Source organism: Erinaceus europaeus, chromosome 5 (assembly GCF_950295315.1).
Source record: "Erinaceus europaeus chromosome 5, mEriEur2.1, whole genome shotgun sequence".
NCBI classification, from domain to species: Eukaryota; Metazoa; Chordata; class Mammalia; order Eulipotyphla; family Erinaceidae; genus Erinaceus; species Erinaceus europaeus.
Genome location: NC_080166.1, coordinates 88,918,919 through 88,941,768, shown reverse-complemented (window position 1 = coordinate 88,941,768; position 22,850 = coordinate 88,918,919). Strand labels below are relative to the sequence as shown.

Here is a 22,850-nt window from a genome sequence, read left to right as displayed (position 1 = left end):
TTCACTTCCTAATAAAATCCCAAATCCTAGATATAGACCAGGTCCTATAGATAGAGCATATGTTCACATGTATCCATAAATTAGGGCAAAATATATACCTGAAAGCAAAAATACACAATAGTCTGTAGTGAGTCAGTATAAAGTTCATAATGAAATAGTGTCTGCTTGGACTTAGATATCTTCCTCACCTATTACAGTTACTTATACTTCCTATTATAGTTCTCTCACTCCAAAGCTAACCTTATCAAAGCAAGGACTGCAAAAGCCCAATAAGGGCAAGAGACGGGCATACTTTAACAATGACTCTTTAGTCACTATCAGGCCACCCCATCAGCTGGAACCCTATTTGGGGAGTCCTGAGATTCCCAAACAGACATGATGGGCCTAGACCTTGAATAAATCCCTCTCTCCATTGTTACTGGTCATTTTTATCAGAAACAACAAAATTTGGGCCCCCATAGGACCTTGCCCTCAACTTGAATCAACAATAGTAGAGAATGTGCCATCCTCCAAAGGGAGGCTGGACAATATACACCTGAGGAGGATGAGTCCTGATATTGGGGCAGCTTGGAATGTTCCTCCTCATGACCACAGAATGTGAGCTCAGATCTACAGGGATGCAGAGGTCACATAGGCTCCTAAGCTGAATATGAGCCCCAGATCACAACAAATCAGTGGGGTTCATAGTCAACAGTATTTTTACCCCTTTCCCATATTAGGGAGCTACTCTCTTCCCTGATCCAGCTTTCTGGTCCTTCTGCCAGCCATGACATCACCTCCCCAGACAACTAGGATCCACCTGCTTATCAGATTTCAAGCTCAGGCAAAAACAAACAAACAAACAAAAAACACTAGTATAGCCACAGGCCCTTTGGAATTTAACTAAAGTATGCCTACTAGCTACCTACAAAATGAAGGACTTCCCCCCCGCAACTCTTCATCTGCACTATTCCAGCCTTTAGGTCCACGATTGGTCAACATTTTGTTTGGTTTTGTATGTTGACTCTCTTTTCAACCACCAGGTTCCAGATGCTAGCATGATGCCGACCAGATTTCCCTGGACAGACAACCCCACCAATGTGTCCTGGAGCTCCGATTCCCCAGAGCCCTTCCCCACTAGGGAAAGAGAAAGACAAGCTGGGAGTATGGATCGACCTGTCAACACCCATGTTCATCGGGGAAGCAATTACAGAAGCGAGACCTTCCACCTTCTGCATCCCACAATGACCCTGGGTCCATACTCCCAGAGGGTTAAAGAACAGGAAAGCTATCAGGGGAGGGGATAGGATACAAAGTTCTGGTGGTGGGAATTGTGTGAAGTTATACCCCTCTTATCCTATGGTTTAGTCAATGTTTCCTTTTTATAAATAAAAAATTAAATTAAAAAAAAAGAATTCAGGTGACTTTGAAGCATGCTAATAAAGAGAACTATAGCCGCCATCTTTACTGCTTACCTCTTGACTTTATCATAGTTCTCTTGACGGTAGTCACCCTGGTGAATTAACTGTTTTGTGTCTGCTAATTCTAAGGTCAAACGTTGACATCTAATTTGAAGCTCAGAGTAGTTTCTTCGCTCTTCCTGATAAGTCTATAATCAAAATAGATAAAACATTTCACAATTAATATAGTTAACCAAATTCTGTATTGATGACTTCTGTATGGAATGAATGTCTCTAATTTAAAACAAAATCCTTTCTGTACTTACTTCAGAAATTCTACCTGTGAGTGAGATCATCATATAGTGTATTGCACCAAAGCAAGGGACTCTGGAGAAGAAGAGAAAGGAAGGGAGTGGAGGGGACCTTGAAGTCCTGGTACATGATAGTGAAAAGGGACTTAAGTTGGAGGTGAGAATGTTTAGAAGTTACATATCACAGGGAGATTATCATACCCATGTGTCCACAATAATACTCTGATCCCTCAATAAAGTCAATTAGAAAAATTCTTTTATATTTTTTAAAGTATTTTATTTATTTATATTGGATAGAGACAAAACAGAAATTGCCCCATCTTGCCCCATGTAATTCTTTCTTAAGTAGTTGAATATCTAAATGTATTCCCCTTCATTCCACAAATACTGATAAATTATTGTTATTTATTTATTTTCTGAAATTTCTTTATTGGGGGATTAATGTTTTATAGTCACCAGTAAATGCAATAGTTTGTACATGCGTAACATTTCTCATTTTTCCACACAACAATACAACCCCCACTAGGTCCTGTGCCATCCTGTTCCAGGACTTAAATTCCTCCCACCCACCCTCCCCAGAGTCTTTTACTTTGGTGCAATACACCATGATTAATTATTTTTATATGACTGGTCCTTGAGCTTTGTACTATGTGCACTTAGCCTGGCACACTACCTCCCGGGCCCCTATTCATTGGTGTTCATGATGAGAATTAGACATTATTATGCAGTATTTATACAATATTTACATATGGTATTTACATAAGTATGGTCCAGATCACATAAACTTATCTCTCCCCAAAGGATCATCACATACATAGTTCAGGCTTAATCCCCAGAAGATGATTTAGCTCCCATGAAGAATACTTTGCTTTTGTAAATAACTTCTAACTATATAAATAATTTTGGGACTATAGAATACTCTCACTAGCTAAGCAAGCTCCAGAATTCAACTGTCCAGAACTGAACTATCTGCAGTAAGACATTAGATAGGTCTCTGTTGCAGTATTTCAGTGTCCACATCTGCCTTAAAAGAGTTGTTGTGGGAAGCATATAAGAGAATTATCTGATAGGAATGTGAACACATAGCATATACTGAGTAACTGTAAATTATATCATCATAATAATACTTAACTTGCTTTGGCATCCAGAGAGAATATAGCCAAACTGATAATTCAACTTTTATAACTGCACAAAGACTAACATACAATCTTGAAGAATATCACCATTTAAAGAGTGGACAAAGAACAAGGAACTTGAGGAAGTATTCACAAAAGCAAAGAATGAACCAGGGGTGTGTCAGGGAAAACAGTATCAGAGAACTCTGAGGAGACAAGAAGTCAGTAGTATTAAACACTACCACAAAACAAACAATAAATCTTAAGTATTCACAAATAGAGACAGAAAGTACACTAACCAAAAATATCTGAGTATTCAATATGGTTGATAATTTTACATGCATTATCCTAATTAACATTTAACTTTATGAGTGGACATAAATATTGCTGACATTTTTACAGATGAAGAAACTAAGGATTGAACAGAATAAAAATCTCAGACTTCATGAACAATAGCGTAAAGATGTCGATCTAAGTTTGTCAAATATCAAAACTGGCAATTTTGGTCAATTCTCATTAACAGGAAAGCACAGGTGTGGCGGGTGGCATAGCAGTAAAAGAATAGGGGTAAGAGAAGGTTTTAAAAGATGAGACAGTAGTTGAGGAGATAACTCAACTGGTAGAGCACAGGAAGGTGGTACCTGATGCTACTGGTTCAATCCCCAACACCATGTGTACTGAAGTGGAGAGATAGTTTTCTTTCTTACATGAGACTTTCTGGTCAGTTCATATGAAAAAGATAAAAGTAGACATTAAAAAATGGGACAATCTGGTGGTCCAGGAGGTAGTGCAGTGGATAAAGTGTTGGACTCTTAAGCATGAGGTCCTGAGTTCAGTCTCTGGAAGCACATGTACCAGAGTGATAATCTGGTTCTCTTCCTCTCTGCCTATCCTTCGCATAAATAAATAAAAATATTTTTAAAAAATGGGATGATCTGTAAATATTCAAATGTTGATGGAAAGAACAAGTAACAAAGTAGGAATTGGTACCACAGAGCACAGGAATATTCTGGAGGACAACTCTAACGCCCCTGGAGAAGACAGAGTGGGATATTTGAGAATAAGGCTGAGAATGTAGGTCATGCTCATCTGGATCTTCTGAACTCAGCTGGTACAGAGTATTTACATCTTTGGAAATCCTTAGGTAGGACAAGTTATAGAGTACTCTTTATCTTACCACTGCATAATATTATTTCCCACTTGGTTTCTAAAGGCATATACTTTATCTGATTTCTGTATAATATTATTTCCCACTTGGTTTCTAAAGGCATATTCTTTTACCACTCCTTGAAAAAAAGACTCTTTCCACTGTAAATAGTAAAAATAAACAATGAAAGCAGATGTAAACATGTTTGTTAAGTTTGGTGTCAGGAAATTGTAGGAATTCTCACCTGAGGGTTTCCACATTTTCTGTAAAATGAAGTCCCAAGTCACCTGCTGAGAGTGAGAAGGAAAGTGGAGGAGTGTTGTGAATGACTAAAGCAATTTCTGAAAAATGAGAGGACATGAAAAAATTGTGTGAAGCCATTTGAGACTAATAAAATAAACTTTTAGTGCTTGTTACTACTATTGATTTTCTCTAGTAGTGCTGAGGCAGAAAAATAAAGAGCTAAGAGTTTGTCAAGATTCTGTCTGATTTAAAAAGAAAAAGACTGGGGCCCTATTTGGGGGGGGGTCCTGAGATTCCCAAACAGACATGATGGGCCTAGACCTTGAATAAATCCCTCTCTCCATTGTTATCATTCCTATCAGGAACAACACAATAGACCCCTTTGAGGGGCCCCCATAGGACCTTGCCCTCAACTTGGATCAACAATGGTAGAGAATGTTCCATCCTCCAAAGGGAGGCTGGACAATATACTCTACGCTACACCTGAGGAGGATGGGTCCTGATATTGGGGCAGCTTAGAATGTTCCTACTTATGACCACAGAATGTGAGCTCAGATCTACAGGGATGCAGAGGTCACATAGGCTCCTAAGCTGAATATGAGCCCCAGATCACATCAATTCAATGTAGTTTATATTCAACAGTATTTATACCCCTTTCCCATATTAGGGAGCTACTCTCTTCCCTGATCCAGCTTTCTGGTTCTTCTGCAAGCCATGGCATCACCTTCCCACACAATAATTAGGATCCACCTGCATAGCAGATTTCAGGCTCGGAAAAAAACAAAAAATAAACATGAGTATGGCCACAGGCCCTTTGGAATTTAACTAAAGTATTCCTACTAGCTACCTACAAAATGAAGGACCCCCCCCCCCAACTCTTCATCTGCACTATTCCAGCCTTTAGGTCCATGATTGGTCAACAATTTGTTTGGCTTTGTATGTTAACTCTCTTTTCAACCACCAGGTTCCAGATGCTAGCATGATGCCGACCAGATTTCCCTGGACAGACAACCCCACCAATGTGTCCTGGAGCTCCAATTCCCCAGAACCCTGCCCCACTAGGGAAAGAGAGAGGCAGACTGGGAGTATGGATCGACCTGTCAACGCCCATGTTCAGCGGGGAAGCAAATACAGAAGCCAAATACAGAAGCAAATACAGAATCTGGCTAACAGATTACTACACAGTGTAAGAAAACAGAGAAGTAAACAACTTCTTTCAAAATGAACCAAATTCCATTACTGTAGAACTTTGAAAATAAGGCTAAAAAGAGGAGAAAAGACTATCTTATATTGTCCCTATGCTTTTTTCCCTTTCTTCTTCTTCTTCTTTTTTTTTTTTTTTGCCTCCAGGGTTATTGCTGGGGCTTGGTGCCTGCACCATGAATCCACTGTTTCTGGAGGCTATTTTTTCCCTTTTTTGTTACCCTGGTTGTTTTACCATTGTTGTGGTCATTATTATCGTTGTTATTGATGTTGTCGTCGTTGGACAGGACAGAGAGAAATGGAGAGAGATGGGGAAGACAGAGAGGGGGAGAGAAAGATAGACACCTGTAGACCTGCCTCCCCACCTGTAAAGCGACTCCCCTCAGGTGGGGAGCCAGGGCCTCGAACCGGGATCCTTCCAACGGTCCTTGTGCTTTGTGCCACATGTGCTTAACTCACTGCGCTACCGCCCGACCCCCTTTCTTCCCTTTCTTGAGCTACCTTCTGTGGGAAGACTCATAGGTCACATCTGAGTTAAATATCCACCTGTATTTTTCACAGAGCTTGGTTCTCACCTCTGTCAGAAAAAAGCATCACATGCTGTGAGCAGCCATTAAGTTTCTTCTCAAACCAAGAGGAAAATTTTCAAGATGCTTTCCACGATCCTAAGTTCCTAGTACTCTGCCTATTAGAATGGCTACAATTCATGCCCGTGAGAAAGGACCAAAAGAGAGTAACAACTAGACTTAGAAATAAATATATTCTTAAAAGATAACGTTTTTCAAGTATAAAGGTACACATGAAATTTTTCCAAGCACCATTCAGTCTCTAACAGAAAGATTGTACACAACAGTAAATGGGTTAAAAGCAAGTCTCAACTTCCTTCTGCTAATAAAAGAAAAATGGGCGGGGAGAGATAGCATAATGGTTATATAAACAGACTCTCACGTCTGAGGCTCCCAAGTCCAAGGTTCAGTCCCCAGCATCACTATAAGCCAGAGGTGAGCAGTGCTCTGGTAAAAAAAAACAAAAAAAACAAATAAACAAATGGAAAAATGAAGAGATGGATGGTGGTTCACCTGGTTATGTGCACATAATACCATATGCAAGGACCTGGGTTCAAGCCCCCACTCCCCACCAGCAGGTGTCTATCCTCCCCTTAATTTCTCTCTGTCCTATCCAATAAATAGAAAAAAAGAGAAAAAAGGAAGGAAGACAGGGAGAAAGAAAGGAGGGAGGGAGGGAAGGAGAAAAGGAAGGGGAGAAGGAAGGAAGGAAGGAAGGATGGATGGAAGGGCCAGACACCGGGTATAGTGAATTTGTCTTGCAGGCACCAAGCCTCAGCAATAACCCAGTGGCAATAAAAAAAAAAAAATAATAATAATAAATTAATTAATTAAAAAACAAAAATAAAGGGAAAATGATACAAATAAAATAAAGGAAATCTAGGCTACCAAGATTCCAATTCTTTGCCAGTTTTCTCCATATCTAGAACGGAACTGATTCCGACTGCTAAGGTTAAGGCCATCTTTTCCATCTCCTAAATTATTCATAAAAGGAAATCAGAGATGGGTGTCTTTATGAGGAACAAACCTAAGTTTGTTATTGTAATTGCATGTTTGTTTTCATCTTGCCTATTAACCTGCCTTTCCCCACACCCTATGTAAGCACTGGAGTTTCTGAATGACCAACTTATTTCCATACACCCTGTAGATCCTTAGACAGTCATTACACTAGAAATGTCTGCAGGGTGTACTTATGTTGAAATATGAATGGACTATATTTGCAGTACTGACATCAAAAATAACTAGTTCAAATTGTAAAAAAATGAAATTTTAAGTATTTAACAAACTGTCATTTCCCAACTGAAATTAAAGAATATTATTCCTATAGACAAAACACCCCATCTGAAACAATGATATCGATACAACATATACATAAGATGTTTAGTCAAAGCAGTATGAAAAGGGCTTCTATCTCTTGATGTGGGTGTCAGTTAAATGGCTTTCAATTTTTTTAAATGCAATCAAGATTTATTTATATAAGCTACATAGATATTTTTTTAAAAAGTAAAAACAAGGACTTTTAACTAGGAAAATGTTAACAAAAACATTTATACAGTGCTTTGGCAAAGTAATCAATGATTATACTTTTCATATTTACAAGAAGATTTTTTAAAATATTTTTTATATTTATTTTCCCTTTTCTTGCCCTTGTTGTTTTTTATTGCTGTTATAGTTATTATTGCTGTTGTTGTTGATAATGTCATCATTGTTAGATATGATAGAGAGAAATGGAGAGAGGAAGGGAAGACAGAGAGGGGGAGAGAAAGACACCTGCAGACCTGCTTCACCCCCTTGTAAAGCGACTCCCCTGCAGGTGGGGAGCTAGGGGCTCAGCCCAGATCCGTAGGCAGGTCCTTGAGCTTCGCACCACGTGCACTTAACCCACTGCGCTACTGAGTGACTCCCAGTTTTTTTTTTCATCCCAACTTTCTTGTTTATAAACATTTTAGATTTATGGAATTTCAGGAATAACATCTCCTGGAGATAATCTATAATGACTTTCTTTTTCAAGATAAGAATATTAAGGCCTAGACAGTTCAATGCTTTGTTCAGTACTCCAAAACTAGTAGACAAAGAGTCAGATTGAATATAACTTCTTAAATTCATTTTCTTAATTTCTTTAATTTTTTTAAAAAATTATCATCTTTATTTATTGGATAGAGACTACCAGAAATTGAGAGGGAGGGAGGTAATAGAGAGGGAGAACAACAAAGAGACATCTACAACACTGCTTCACCACTGGCAAAGCTTTCTCCCTGTAGGTGGAGACTGGGGGCTCGAACCTGAATGTTTGTGCATGTACATGCACACTCAACCAGGTATGCCACCACCTTGCCCCTATTTTCTTAATTTCAAGTAACTGTGGAAACCATAAAATTATTAGAGGTTAGTATATGCTCAAATATGACACATGCACAAATCATAGTTAATCTAGCACTTTTCACCCTTAAAATAATTAATATAGCTATTCTTTAAGTGCATTATATAAAGATTAATTTGGAAAAATAATACTGGACCTAAATATTTTCTACAATCAGTAATAAAGTATTCAAAGATTCAAGTAAACAGGCACATTTTAAACAGTAGGCAGCTGTGCAAACAAAAAGCCAATTACTTTATATATAATGAAATGTTAAGCATCATTTAAATCTTTTGTTTCTCACGCCATGTAAACTGAGAAGAAACTGATAACCTATGTGTCAAAATAAATCTTTAATAAATGAAGTGATCTCTTGCCTGTGGGGAGATAGGGTAGCTAAGGAAATTGGAAATGAGATAATAGTGACATTTACCTTATGGCCAATGGTTCAAATCTAGACAGCTTACATTGGATAGCAGTTTAGTTCATAAGAAGAAATGGGTTTTGTTAGCTATTCTAAAAAAGTGAGAATTCACTCCTCAGATTTCACATTATCCACAACCTATTCCTGGTAACTACTGAAAAGAACAAGAAATCTAATTAACATTTGATTGTCACTTTAGAAAAAAAAACTCAGTTGGTTTTTGCTATGAAACTAATTTTGTTGTTATTATGTTCATCAATAAATATATCAGCTAAACAATTTTTTTGAGGAGCCAGGGTCTTGTGCGTGCACAATTTTCCTTTTTAAAATATTTATTTGATAGGACAGAGAGAAATTGAAAAGGGAAGGAGGAGAAAGAGATACCTGCAGCACTATTTCAGCACCTGTGAAGCTTCCCCCCTGCAAGTAGGCACTGGGGGGGGGGGGTTGAACCCAGGTCCTCCTGCATGGTAATGTGTGTGCTCTAGCAGGTGTGCCACTGTCCAGCCCCATGCATGCACATTTTCATTAACAGAGTTCATTCAGAGAGAGATACGGGAGAGAGTGAGAAACATAGATGCTACAGTATCAAAGCTTCCCTTGATGATGAGGCACTTTCATGTGGTGCCAGGGCTCAAACCCAGGTCATTCACACAGCAAGGCAGTCGCCCTATAGTGTGAGCTATTCCTTCAGCCTTTAAACATTTGGAAAAAATTTATTTTTTTTGCCTCATTTCATTAATAGTGAAAACTGACTTAATTGTTTTCAAGGCATTTTCTTAAACTTGTGATAGTGGTTTACAAGACTGCAAGATTATAGCATATCCTATTACCGAAACCCTACCAAAGTTCTGTGCCCCCACCTCCCTGGCCCTCAACGACAACCACCACTGTTCTCACAATGACTTCATTTTTAATGTGTTGCCTGGGAATAGACCCAGGACTTCACTCACATGCAATGACACCATTGAGTGGTATCCTGTGCTCAAATGCCCTCAACCCCTTATTTAAGGGGACCATAACACTGGTCCTCCATCTACAAAGCTCCCTTGGTGCCAGGGTTCAATCCGTGGGTCTCTTCATGCTAAACAACACCCTCTCTGGTATAGCTGTTCCATTTTAAGTTAGAATAAGAAAACAGTTTTATCTGAGGACCTCCTGTGTATACAGAATTATGATACTGATTATTACATTTAAGGAGGGGGAGAGGAGAAAAGGTGGATTTTTTTTTTCTTTCTCACTGGCCACAAAGGGAACTCACTGAAGTTTTCTGCATTGTTTTCTCATTTAGTGATGTCCTGTGGATATCTTCAATTAAATCACATTCTCTAATTCATTCTTGTTAATGGTAACAAAACTAATCCATGGTGTAGGCTGTCCTGGTTTATGCAACCACCTCCTTGTTTCATTGATGGATATTAATTTTTTTCTGTCCCTTCCCCCTCTCAGCACCTGCTGCCAGGAACAATGCTGCAGTAGACTTGTTAGTAGGCATGTTCACACCTACTGGTACCTTATTCTAGGAGTCTGAACTGCAGAAGTGGACTGCTATGTTGAATGCTACGAATTTTCATGTTACATGATGTTGTTAGATATCATTCCAAAAGGCTATAGTAATAGATTTTTTTCATCAGCGTCGTGTTATCATTTTTCTAATAAATATTACATCCTATCTTTTTAATATACTTTAATTTTTTTTTCTTATTATCTACAGCCAGAAATTGAGAGGAAGGAACAGAGAGAGGCAGAGAGACACCTGCAGCACTTCTATACCAGTGGGGGCCAGGGGCTTGAACCCTAGTCCTTGAGCATTGTAACATATGCGCTCAATCAGGTGTACTACCACTCAGCCCCATAAATGTTGTATCTTTCTCATTTTTACCATCCTAAGTTTTCACTGTCGGTTTAACTGTATTCCTCTAAATACAGTTATATATTTATATTCTTTGCCCAAGTGTCTTTTAGGTTATCATTCTCTTATTATTTTATCGGAGTTCCAAATCAGGTTGGTATTAATTTTTGATCATTAGCATTTTCCATTGTGTACTTTAAATAGTGAACTCTGCCTGCAGTGTTTGCTTGCTTTTTGTTTTTTTTAATATGGAATGGTTCACGACTCTACGTGCCATACTTACCTCTGTATGCTTTTACTTTTCAACTCCAATATCACTTTCTTGAGGAAATGTTGACTTTTGTCACAAGGGGACCTATCCACATTGCACCAAGATAGTTATCAGTACATGGGGGGGGGGGACTTAGGTGTCTTTATAAGGGGATACTGAAATTTAATCAGCTTATCATCCACTGATTATCATCATACAGCTATTCCCTCTCAACTCATGGATCCTTCTCTTTCCTAGAACATAACGTAGCATAAAAATAATGTATACTTATTTTAATATGTTTACTGAATTATTTGATAGAATTCATTTTATATAAAATTTTTCTGTGTTAAGTGAAATTAGCCAATCAATGTGTTAAGCTGTGCGTTCTTTTTCAGAGTTTTCCATCTTTTTTCAACAGCTTGTTGTAGTTAAGCCACACTCATCTGTCCTTACAGAAATCAGCTGTGAGGGGTCAGCAGGATGGCTCACGTGGAGGTGCCTGTATTGCTATGCCTGTGACTAAGGTTCAAGCTTGGTCACCTCCAGACCAAAAGAAGCTCTGATGCTGTGGTCATTCCCTTTCTCCGTCACTCTTTTCCCATCTGAAAAAGTTGGCCCACAGTGGTGAATGAGGCAACAACAAAAATCAATCACCTCCATGGTGATCAAACTTTCTATACTTCTGTCAAATTTAGTATTCTACATTTTACTTTTTTTTTTTTTTTTTGCTTCCAGGGTTATCACTGAGGCTCTTTGCTTGAACCACGAACCCACTACTCCTGGAGGCCATTTTTTCTCATTTTGTTGTCCTTGTTGTCGTTATTGTTGCCATTGTATGTTGCTGTTGGATAGGACAGGAAGAAATCGAGGGAGGAGGGGAAGACAGAAAAGGGGAAGAGAAAGACAGATACCTGCAGACCTGCTTCACTTGTAAAGCAACCCCCCCACCCCCTGCCTGCAGGTGGGTAGCTAGGGGCTCGAACCCGGATCCTTACTCCAGTCTTTGCCCTTTGCGGCATGTGCACTTAAGCCTCTGCGCTACCGCTCGACTCCCTATATTTTACTTTTTTTCCAGTTTGTTATTATAGACCTGCATGCAATATTTGATTAATGTTCAATAATTTCAAACTTATTTTTTCCAAGCTCCTGGTACTTGATTTATTCATTTATTTACTTACGTTTTTTTTTTTTTTTCCTTAAACCAAGGCACTTCTCAGCTCCAGTTTATGATGGTGCTAGGGATTAAACCTACCAATTAATACTACCTGGAGTCTCAAGTATTAAAGCTTTTTGCATAATTACAAAGATCTCTCCCTAGCCTTCAGTTCTTGATTTTTAATTTTTAAAAAGATTTATTTAAGTGTGTGTGTCTGTGTGAGAGAGAGAAGAATGGAAATTTGCTTTTTTAAATTTTTTTTATAAAAAGGAAACACTGGGAGTTCGGTGGTAGCGCAGCAGGATAAGCGCAGGTGGCAAGAAGCTCAAGGACCCGCGCAAGGATCCCGATTCAAGCCCCTGGCTCCCCACCTGCAGGGGAGTCGCTTCACAAGTGGTGAAGCAGATCCGCAGGTGTTTGTCTTTCTCTACCCCTCTCTGTCTTCCCCTCCTCTCTCCAATTCTCTGTCCTATCCAACAACAATGACATTAATAACAACTATAACAATAAAACAACAAGGGCAAGAAAAGGGAATAAGTAAATAAATATAAAAATATTTTTTTAAAAAGGAAACACTGACAAAAACCAGAACTCTGTATCCCATCCCCTCCCCTGATAGCCTTCCTATTCTTTAACCCTCTGGGAGTATGGACCCAAGGTCATTATGGGATGCAGAAGGTAGAAGGTCTGGCTTCTGTAATTGCTTCCCGGCTGTACATTGACAGGTCGATCCATACTCCCAGCCTGCGTCTCTCCTTTCCCTAGTGGGGCAGGGGTTCTGGGGAATCAGAGCTCCAGGACACACTGGTGGAATTAAACCTACCAATTAATACTATCTGGAGTCTCAAGTATTAAAGCTTTTTGCATAATTATTATCTCCCTACGCTGCAGTTCTTAATTTTTAATTTTAAAAAAGATTTACTTAAGTGTGTGTGTGTCTGTGAGAGATAGAGGAGAATGGAAATCTGTTGTTTTTGTTTTTGTTTTTAACCACAGTACTGCTCAGCTGTGACTTAAGGTGGTGCCAGAGACTGAACCTGAGACCTTGGAGCCTTAGGCATGAGAGTCTGTATAACCATTTTTATATCCCCCTGCTCAAGAATCTTCATTTCCATTTGTTTGTTTTTTATTTATTATTGGATAGAGACAGAGAGAAATTGAGGGGGGAGATAAGATACAGAGAGACACATGCAGCTCTAATTCACCACTTGTGAAGCTTTCTCCCAACAGGATGGGACCAGCGGTTTGAACCCGTCGAACACTGTATTATGTGTGCTTACCCAGGTGCATCACCACCTGCCCCAAGAATCTACTTTTTTAAGATGACTATTTGTGTGTTTTTTAAATCTACTTATTTCATAACACAGGCATTTTAAGGCTATAGATTTTTTCTCTAGCATAGCTTTATGTATTTCAAGGATTATTTTTGTGTTTTTTTTTTGGGGGGAGGGGGAGGCTCAGTCATCATTGGGGCTTCACCACTCTGTGATGACATCTTCAGACAGAGAGATAAAATCAAAAAGGCTATGCAAAACTATCAACTTAAAATTAGCACTTTAATGTTGCTATGAAGAAAGGTTCAGTGGCCTTGGCAGGATCAGACCAAATGATTTTTCAGGACTTACATGGCCTGTAGGCTGAATGCTCCCCACCCCGACCTAAAAGATGTTATCTCTTCCAATGATTCTATTTTTCTCTGAATTACTATTTGTGTAGAAATACAAAAGCCTTGTGTATATTAATTTTGTATTCTATTATGTTAGTGAACTTGTTCAGTTTTTTTTTTCGTGGAGTCATTATGGCTGTCTATGTATATTATCCTATCTTACACAAATGCAGTTTTATTTATTTATTCATTTCCAATTTTGGATTTCTTTTGAATCTTTTTCTTGTCTAACCGCTCTGGTTAGGAGTTCCAGAACTATGTTGAATAGTATTAGTGAGAATGAGCATCTTTGTCTTGTTCTAGAGCTTAGAAAATATGCAACTTCTCAGTATAAAGTTTTAATATGTTCAGGTATATTCTTTTTTTTTTTTTTTTCCCCTTCAGGGTTATCCCTGGGGCTTGGTACAGGCACTATAAATCCACTGCTCTTGACAGCCATTTTCTCCATTTACTTTTTTCTAATTGGATAGGATAGAGAGGAATTGAGAGAGGAGGGGGAAATACAGAGGGAAAGAGAAAGATAGACACCTGCAGACCTGCTTTACGCTCATGAAGCTTCCCACCTGCAGGTGGGGAGCCTGAGCTTGAACCTGAATCCTTGATCCCCAGTTCATTAAGAGTTTTTTTTATCACAAATAGATATTGACCATTGCCAAATATTTTTCAGAACCTATTAATATGATCATGTGGATTTTTAAAAATCTTTTCCTGACATGGTGTGTTATACTGATTACTTTGTATATGCTGAACCATCCCCGTATCCTTGGGTTTTATAAACTTACCACTGACATAAAAGAAACTATTGCTCAAAAAGTGAAAGGAAGGAAGGAAGGAAGGAAGGGAGGGAGGGAGGGAGGGAGGGAGGAAGGAAGGAAGGAAGGAAGGAAGGAAGGAAGGAAGGAAGGAAGGAAGGAAGGAAGGAGGACAGGGAGAGAGGAAGGAAGGGAGGAAGGAAGGGAGGAAGGGAGGAAGGGAGGAAGGAAGGAAGGAAGGAAGGAAGTAAGGAAGGAAGGAAGGAAGGAGAGTTCTTTAAAAATAAGTACAGGCTCATTAATTCCCTGCAAAATATTGTTAACATTTATTTCTTTAGGAAGAAAACATGTGGAAATAACTTTACTGCAAAACTGCTAAATATAGCTTAGCCACAAACCAAAATTCTAATCTGATATAAAAGTATTTCACAGGGTTGGAGAGAGAGCTCAGTAGCACAGCACAAGCAGAATACATGAGTGAGACCCCAGACAGAAACCCTGGTACTGCATATGCTACAACTGAGTGGTGCTCTGGTCTGTCTCCCATGAAAATAAGTGACTCTTTAAAAGAAAGAGAAAGGGAGAGAGAGACAGAGAGAGAAATGGAAATAGATTGATCCCAACTAGATTTAGCACCTGTGAAAACAATAGGTATCATAAACATGATTATGTACCTAATATAGCTCAAAACATGCTATAATTGGAATGCCTTACCAACAGTTGTGAAAAACAAACTATGAAAGAACTAAAAAAGATGAACCCTATTTTCTAGTCTCAACATTTTAGGTGCTATTTCCAATAACTAAAGATCTGGAAAACAATTATGAAGAATCTCAGAAATTGATTAATAATGGCTGACACTTTAGGAGGAACAATTCTGTTTCAATGCTTTTAAAAAATATTACACACATATAATTTCTAGAACAGTTTTCACTTCATTTCTGTCATGAACTAGCAGATTATATAAAGAAAAGCAGAGTCTACTTTGCTGGTTACTTGTGGGGCTTTGTATCTGAATGTTTCTGTTAGGTGTAATTATTAAATATAATAATTGAGATACCTTTAATCTGAAGAACAGTCATAACAGAAGAGTTGCAGGTATTTTATTTTTCTTTGAGATATAGATTTAATGAGTTCCGCTAGAAAAAACAGTACTTGATTTGCTGAAGGCAGTTCATGTAAAATTAGTAATATAAATGAAAATAGAGTAATTTAATGTAATACTTTGTCCTTCAGGTTAAAAACGGAAATTTTTCCAACTAGCCCCAAGTTGGTTACAGGAATAGATGGGTATGTGCTGACATCTTGTGGTTGAAAAGATTAAAACCACTCTGGAAAATAAAAAACTCAGTATTTTGATGTAATCACACCTCTAAAACACCTCAGTGTTTCCTCCATAAAATGTCTGTCTTCGGGAGTCAGGCGGTAGTGCAGCAGGTTAAGCACATGTGGCACAAAGCGCAGGGAACAGCATAAGGACCCTGGTTCGAGCCCCCAGCTCCCCACCTGCTGGGGAGTCGTTTCATAGGCAGTGAAGCAGGTCAGCAGGTGTCTATCTTTCTCTCCCCCTCTGTCTTCCCCTCCTCTATTTCTCTCTGTCCTATCTAACGACGGCTACAACAATAAAACAATAGGGGCAACGAAAAGGAATAAATAAAAAAATATATTTTTTAAAAAGTCTGTCTTCTTTCTTTCCTTAAGACAACTTTTACTTATTTTATTTTAATGAGAAAGTTTAGAAAGAAAGATACAGAGATAACCAGAGCATTGTTCAGCTCTGGCTTACTGTGGTGTAGGGACTGAACCTGGGACTTTGGAGCCTCAGACATGAGACTATTGTTGCATAATTATTATGCTATCTTCCCCACCTAGAAAGTTTGTTTTCCTCTCAAAACTCAGAAAATAACTAATAAACAGCTTGGTTTCTTTTAGTAAGACACTAATGTGATTTTTTTTTTTTTTTTAAAGATAGAGCCAGGTAGAGACAGTTTCAAAGACCACAGCACAAACATTTCCTTCAATGCATTGAGGGCCAGGCTTGAACCTGAGTCATGCACATGGTAAAGTGCACAGTATCCAAAAGTTCCAAAAGAACGATTTCACCAGTCTTATCCTATCATTTCTGGAGAACCAGTATTAGCTTGCTGCTGCCTCCTTTATAAACTTTCAGTTAATGGGGGCCGGAGGTGGCTTACTAGTTAGAGTATACATGTTACCATGGATGACAAGGACTCTGCTTCAAGGTCCTAGTCCCCAACTGCAGGGGGGAAACTTTATGAGTATTAGAACAGTGCTGCAAGTCGGTCTCTCTCTTACTCCTCCTTCCCTCTCTCCCTCTCTTACTTTCATTTAGCCAGATGCTAAAGTTCTCATTGTTCTTCTTCTTTAAGATAGAGCCAAGCAGAAAGAGGCCACAGTACCACTTTCCTTCATTGTAGTGGGCTTGAACCTGGGTCATGCACATGGCAAAGCAGCACACTATGCAAGTGAATTCCCCACCCTACCATTGGCCCAATTTATATTAAGTCTCAGCTAATATACTACTTGCTTTAAGAAGTGATAGTACTTTCTTGTGCCTGCCTAAGTTTATTGTCTTGCAACCCAATCCCTACTTAATCTACACTGGTTTTAGGCTTCAGATTTTTTTCATCTACTGGTGTTCATCTTTACATGTCCTCAGATAGTAAACTCAGTTGTCTAAGTATCAGATTAGTTTCTAAACTTCAGATTTTATTACGTTATCAGGAATTCCATATCTATTAATAGATAAGTAGTGTCATCAGTCAAAATTATTGTTCAGAAGCATTTTGTTCAAAGGGTGATACTGCTTGCTCTAACATTTTTCTTGGAGCCAGGTGGTGGCCCTGGTTAAGTGCACATGTTACAATGCACAAGGACCCAGATTCAAGCCCCCAGTCCCCACCTGCAGGAGGAAACTTCAGGAGTTGTGAAACAGTGCTACAGGTATCTCTTTGATTCTCTGCCTCTCTATATCGCCTTTCCTCTAGATTTCTGGCTGTCTCTATCAAATAAATAAATATATATACACACACACACATACACACACACACACACACACAAATATATAATTTTTTTCTTTGGGGGCTGGGTGGTGGTGCACCTGGTTGAGCACACATGCTACAGTGTTCAAGGACCCAGGTTAGAGTTCCCAGTCCCCACCTGCAGGGGGAAAGCTTCAAGAGTGGTGAAGCAGTGTTGCAGGCGTCTCTGTCTCTCTCCCTCTCTATTACCCCTTACCCTCTCAATTTCTGGCTGTGTCTATCAAATAAATAAAGTTAAAAAAAAATTTTTTAAAGACTATAAATTTTTTCTTTAAAAAAAGTTCAATGTGTTATCACTGATGTTAGTACAAAGCTAGCCACATTTAGGGGAAAAAAAGTCTTTAATGAAGCTAAGGTCCTCCTAGGGAAACCAAGGGAATTTCAAAGTCAAATATTCTACATAAATAGAAGTTTTCTATTTCTTTTTTTTAAATATTTTATCTATTTATTTATAATCAATGATAGGAGAGAGAGAAAGAACCAGATATCACTCTGGTACATGTGCTGCCGGGGATTGAACTCGGGACCTCATGCTTGACAGTCCAAAGCCTTATCCACTGTGCCACCTCCCGGACCACACAGAAGTTTTCTATTTCTTTACACAAAATTGGAAGGTGGTCCCTTTTCTGGTAATGTCTGGTAATGTCTGGTATTGTCCCATCTGGCCAATTCTACTACATATACAACTGCATATTTTGGATAGTATAAAAGCAAAACAAAATAAAATAAAAAAAAACCCAGCTATTACAAAGCATAGAAAAGCGACTAAAATCAAGTCAATTTATTCTTTCCCAGTCAAAAAAGGAATTTGAGCTTCTGCCCAAAACAAAGTATACAGTTATAATACAAACAAGTTAATTTTACTAGTACAGTTTAGAGGAACACGCAGAGAACATAATAGTCACAATGCTACGGACCTAAATTTACTACCTATGATTTAGGTAAATTAGTGTTATTTATCATCTGAAGTTAAATGAAAATGATGCATTCTTAAAAGACAACACTAGCATGCAGTAGACAGAGCATTTGACTCTCAAGCCACAAGTCGTGAGTTTGAGCCGCTGATAATGTATGCACCTAAGTTATTTCTGGGTGTGGGTGTGTGTGTGTATGTGTGTTCTAACTCCCTAATTATTTAAAAAAAGACCAATGTGTGTGTGTTTGTTCTCACTCCCCAATTATTAAAAAAAAAAAAAAAAGACTGATTCTCTGTTGAGTGAGATTTTTAGAATTCAGAGACAAGTATTTCAAAGCATGAAGTGAAACACGTACACAACAAAGGGAGTACTCAAAAGTTTGAAGTAGCTTTTCTTCGTATATTTAACATCTCCAATGTACAAAGATTCAAATGCCCATTAGCATGAAAACAGTCACATGACACATATTCTGAGAAAAGTTTCTAGAAGATGTCATTGGTGTGCCAACATTCTAGAATGTAATTCTACAGGCTTATGTAGTATAATTCACTACACATTTATATGATAAGGAATACCCTATTGGGGCCACTGTTTTATGTATGGTTCAGAAATGTCATTAAATAAGACATGACAAAATATCCATATAGCAGAATGTTACTCAGCAACAACAAAAAAAACTATGCATATGAGAGGAGGGGGAGGGAGGGGGATGACCTGGAAATTTCCCATAAAAATAAGTAGGGATAAAGAATAAGGAAGCTTTCCATGGAGGGGATGGGACATAGAACTCTGGTGGTAGAAACTGTGTGGAATTGTACTCCTGTTATCTTACAATCTTGTTAATCATTATCAAATCACTAATAAAAAATTAAAGGAAAAATAGATTTCTTTTAGAATTTATATACAAAAATAAATGTAACTAATCACTATATAGCTATCTATTAATAACAGATAAGTACAGTAAAATGCTAATGCAGAAATCAAGTAAATAGATACTGGTGTTCACAGGAAATTTCTTTCAAGTTATCTATGCTTGAAAACTTTCTATAATAAAATTAACAGACATCATTACACTTTCTAGAGCGGTCATCAATTTTGGGCATACCTAATTGGAACAAAAACTAAGATTATAAAAAAGAAAACTGAAAAGTTACAATCAGTCCATTATCTTTTCAGATCTTATGTCCATTGTGCTCTACTTAATTGGTATTCTGCTACTGAGAAAATTTTTACTACTTGCAAATTCAAGATCTATGTGGCTTTCCACTATAATAGTTTCAAGTGTGAAGTAGTAAGACTGAACTTACTAGTCTCTGAAGAATACTTACATTTATTTCTCACTAAGTTACTTTTTTCTTCCTTTTTGGCTCTTGTATTTCAACGACTAAAGAGGAAACAATGTCCTCAGAATTTATGATAACAATTCTTTTTTAAAAAAATTTTATATCTATTCCCTTTTGTTTCCCTTGTTGTTTTATTGTTGTAGTTGTTATTGTTGTTATTGATGTCGTTGCTGGATAGGACAGAGAGAAATCAAGAAAGGGGGGGCGGGTGGTGGCGCACCTGCACAGGTTACAGTGCTTAGGACCCAGATTCGAGCCCCCGGTCCCCACCTGCAAGGGGAAAGCTTCACAAGGGGTGAAGCAGGTCTGCAGGTGTCTCTCTGTCTTTCTCCCTCTCTGTCTCCCCTACCTTCTCGATTTCTGGCTGTCTCTATCCAATAAATAAAGATAATAAAAAATTTTTTAAAAAAAAGAAAGGTGGGGAAGACAAAGAGGGGGAGAGAAAGATAGACACCTGCAGACCTGCTTCACCGTTTGTGAAGCGACTCCCCTGCAAGTGGGGAGTCGGGGGCTCGAACTGGGATCCTTATGCCAGTCCTTGCACTTTGCGCCATGTGCGCTTAACCTGCTGCGCTAGCGACCAACTCCCGATAACAATTCTTTTTGTTTGTTTGCTTTTCCCTTACTGGGACTTCACTGCTCTAGGATAACATTTTCAGACTGAGTCAGAAATAAAGAGACACACACAGACAGGAAAATATACTACAGCAACAGAGCTTGCTAATTTAGTTTTTTAGTTTAGAAGTCTGTCAATGGCTTTTTGAAACTGGAGGAGAGGGGGAGCAGCGCACAATGGTTATGCAAAAAGACTTTCATGCCTGAAGCATGAAGTCCCAGGTTCAATCCTCTGCCCTACCATAAAATATACTTGCTTCCGTGCTCAGTGATCTTAATATTCATCCATTCCACAAACTTAGAAGTGTGGTTTACCATTTTTCAGGTCTTGGGGTCCTTCAGTTTTGAATCAGGCAGGCAATTACCAGCTCTCAATTAAATCTACCACAGCTGCCCTATTTGATAGCAAGGTGCTATACAATTGTGACAGTTTCAGGTTCATCCTTGAGATCCTGGGTCAATGGTAAACATCATAATGGTTATGCAGAGAGACTCTCATGACTGAGACTCCAAAGTCCCAGGCTCAATCCCTCCCATCCACCCCCAATCATCCAGAGCTCTGATAAAATTAATTTCTTGGGTGAATACCACCTACTGTTATTATTCAAAGTTTATATTTTATTCAACTTTAGAATTATAAAACATTTATAAGGCCCATGTACTTTAACATGTCCAAACTAAGGGACGGGCACTGGTAAATCCTGCTTAGTGTTCACATCACAAGCACAAGGCCATGGGGTTCAAGCCTCATTCCCCAGCTGCAGAGGGAAAATTCATCAACGGTGAAGCAGGGCTGCAGGTGTCTCTTGTCCCTCTCTATCTTCCATTCTCCTCTTAAAGTCTCTCTATCCTATCAAATTAAATTTAATTAATAATAAAATGCCTGGGGGTTGGGCAGTAGTGCAGTGGGTTAAGTGCACATGGCATCAAGCGCCAAGGACTGGCACAAGGATCCTGGTTCGAGCCCTGGCTCCCCACCTGCAGGGGAGTCACTTCACAAGAGGTGAAAACAGGTCTGCAGGTGTCTTTCTCTCCCACTCTCTATCTTCCCCTCCTCTCTCCATTTCTCTCTGTCCTATCCAGCAACAATGACATCAATAACAACAATAGTAACAACCACAACAATAATAAAACAAAAAAGGGAAAACAGTAGCCTCCAGAAGCAGTGGATTCATGGTGCAGGCACCAAGCCCCAGCAATAACCCTGGAGGCAAAATAAAATCAAATAAAATGTCCAAAAATAACTGAGTCTAAATTAAAGACATTTTTTTCATTTTATTCAATAGCACACAGAGAAATTGAGAAGGGAGGGGAAGAGAGAGAGGGAGAGAGAAAAGATAGTCACCTACAGACCTGTTTCACTGCTTGTGAAGCATCCCACTGCAGGTGGCAAGTGAAGGTCCTTGTGCAGATCCTTCTGCCTAAAGACAATTATTTGAACTATATAAAGAGATTGTGACTTAGCAGAAGTCAGTAGTTTCACAGTGATTGTAGCTATTTATAACATAACACTGTCAACTAGTATTGTTATCTTACTACTTGGTCAAAAAAGCAGTACTTCCCCCCCCCTCAAATCCACTGCTCGTGGAGGCCATTTTCCCCGTTTTGTTGCCCTTGCTGTTGTTGGATAGGACAGAGAGCAACTGAGAAAGGAGTGGGAGACAGAAAGAAAGATAGACACCTGCAGACCTGCTTCACCATTTGTGAAGTGACCCCCTTGCAGGTGGGGTGCCGGGGGCTGGAACCAGGATCCTTACTCAGTCTTTGTGCTACATGCCATGTGCACTTAACCGGGTGTGCTACTGCCTGGTCCCCTAAAAGTAGTACTTTTGAATTATCAAATTTAAAATAGCTTTAAAAAAAATCAATCAACAGCCATTAACAGCTCACGTGGCTAGTGTGCTGCTTTACCCTGTGTGTGACCTGTTTTGAGGATGGCTCCCAACTACACTGAAGAAACTTTCACTGCTGTGGTTTCTCTCCCTGCCCCCACTTCTTTGTCTCTATCTGAAAAAAATTAATCAATAAACACATTAATTAATTTTAAAAGTCCAGGCTTTAGATATCTTGAGTTTGAGATACCTGTTAGCTGTGACGTTGCTAACACTTGCCGAGACAAGTCTGAGCTTTGGAGGCAGTGCATTGAGAAGCCATCAGTGGAAGATGCTATCTAAAGTCAGATCACAGAGATCTGTCAAGAACACAGAGGTGAGATCACAGAGGAGTGTGAAACTTTGCTTCCCAAGCCTAGCCCTCTCTAAGAAAGAAAAAAAGGAACCAACTTCCAGAGAACTCAGGGAAGGGAAGCTGTCCTTCCCTTGCCTTAAACACACAACTGGAAAGCTCCCAACCAAGAGTCATCACTGAGGCTGTGAAGACCCCCACCTCCAACTTTCTACAGAGAGTTTTTTGCTGCCATTGACTTTCCTCTCCCATTTCTGTTTTTTGAGGCTTATCCTTCTTGAGTCACCTTATTTCCTCATACCA

General features: G+C 38.9%; 1 protein-coding gene across 5 annotated transcripts in view; it reads right to left on the bottom strand.

The window, feature by feature from the left end:
• Nucleotides 1–22,850, bottom strand: part of PIBF1 (progesterone immunomodulatory binding factor 1) — a 215,576-nt gene that overhangs the window by 177,812 nt on the left and 14,914 nt on the right. For all 5 annotated transcript variants that reach the window (XR_009549985.1, XR_009549986.1, XM_007526802.3 and 2 more), the window contains exon 6: nt 1,455–1,588. Coding sequence is in view for 3 of the 5 variants with exons in the window: in XM_007526802.3 (XP_007526864.2) it covers nt 1,455–1,588 (134 nt within the window). In the remaining 2 variants the exon portion in view is untranslated. The remainder of the gene's footprint in view (nt 1–1,454; nt 1,589–22,850) is intronic.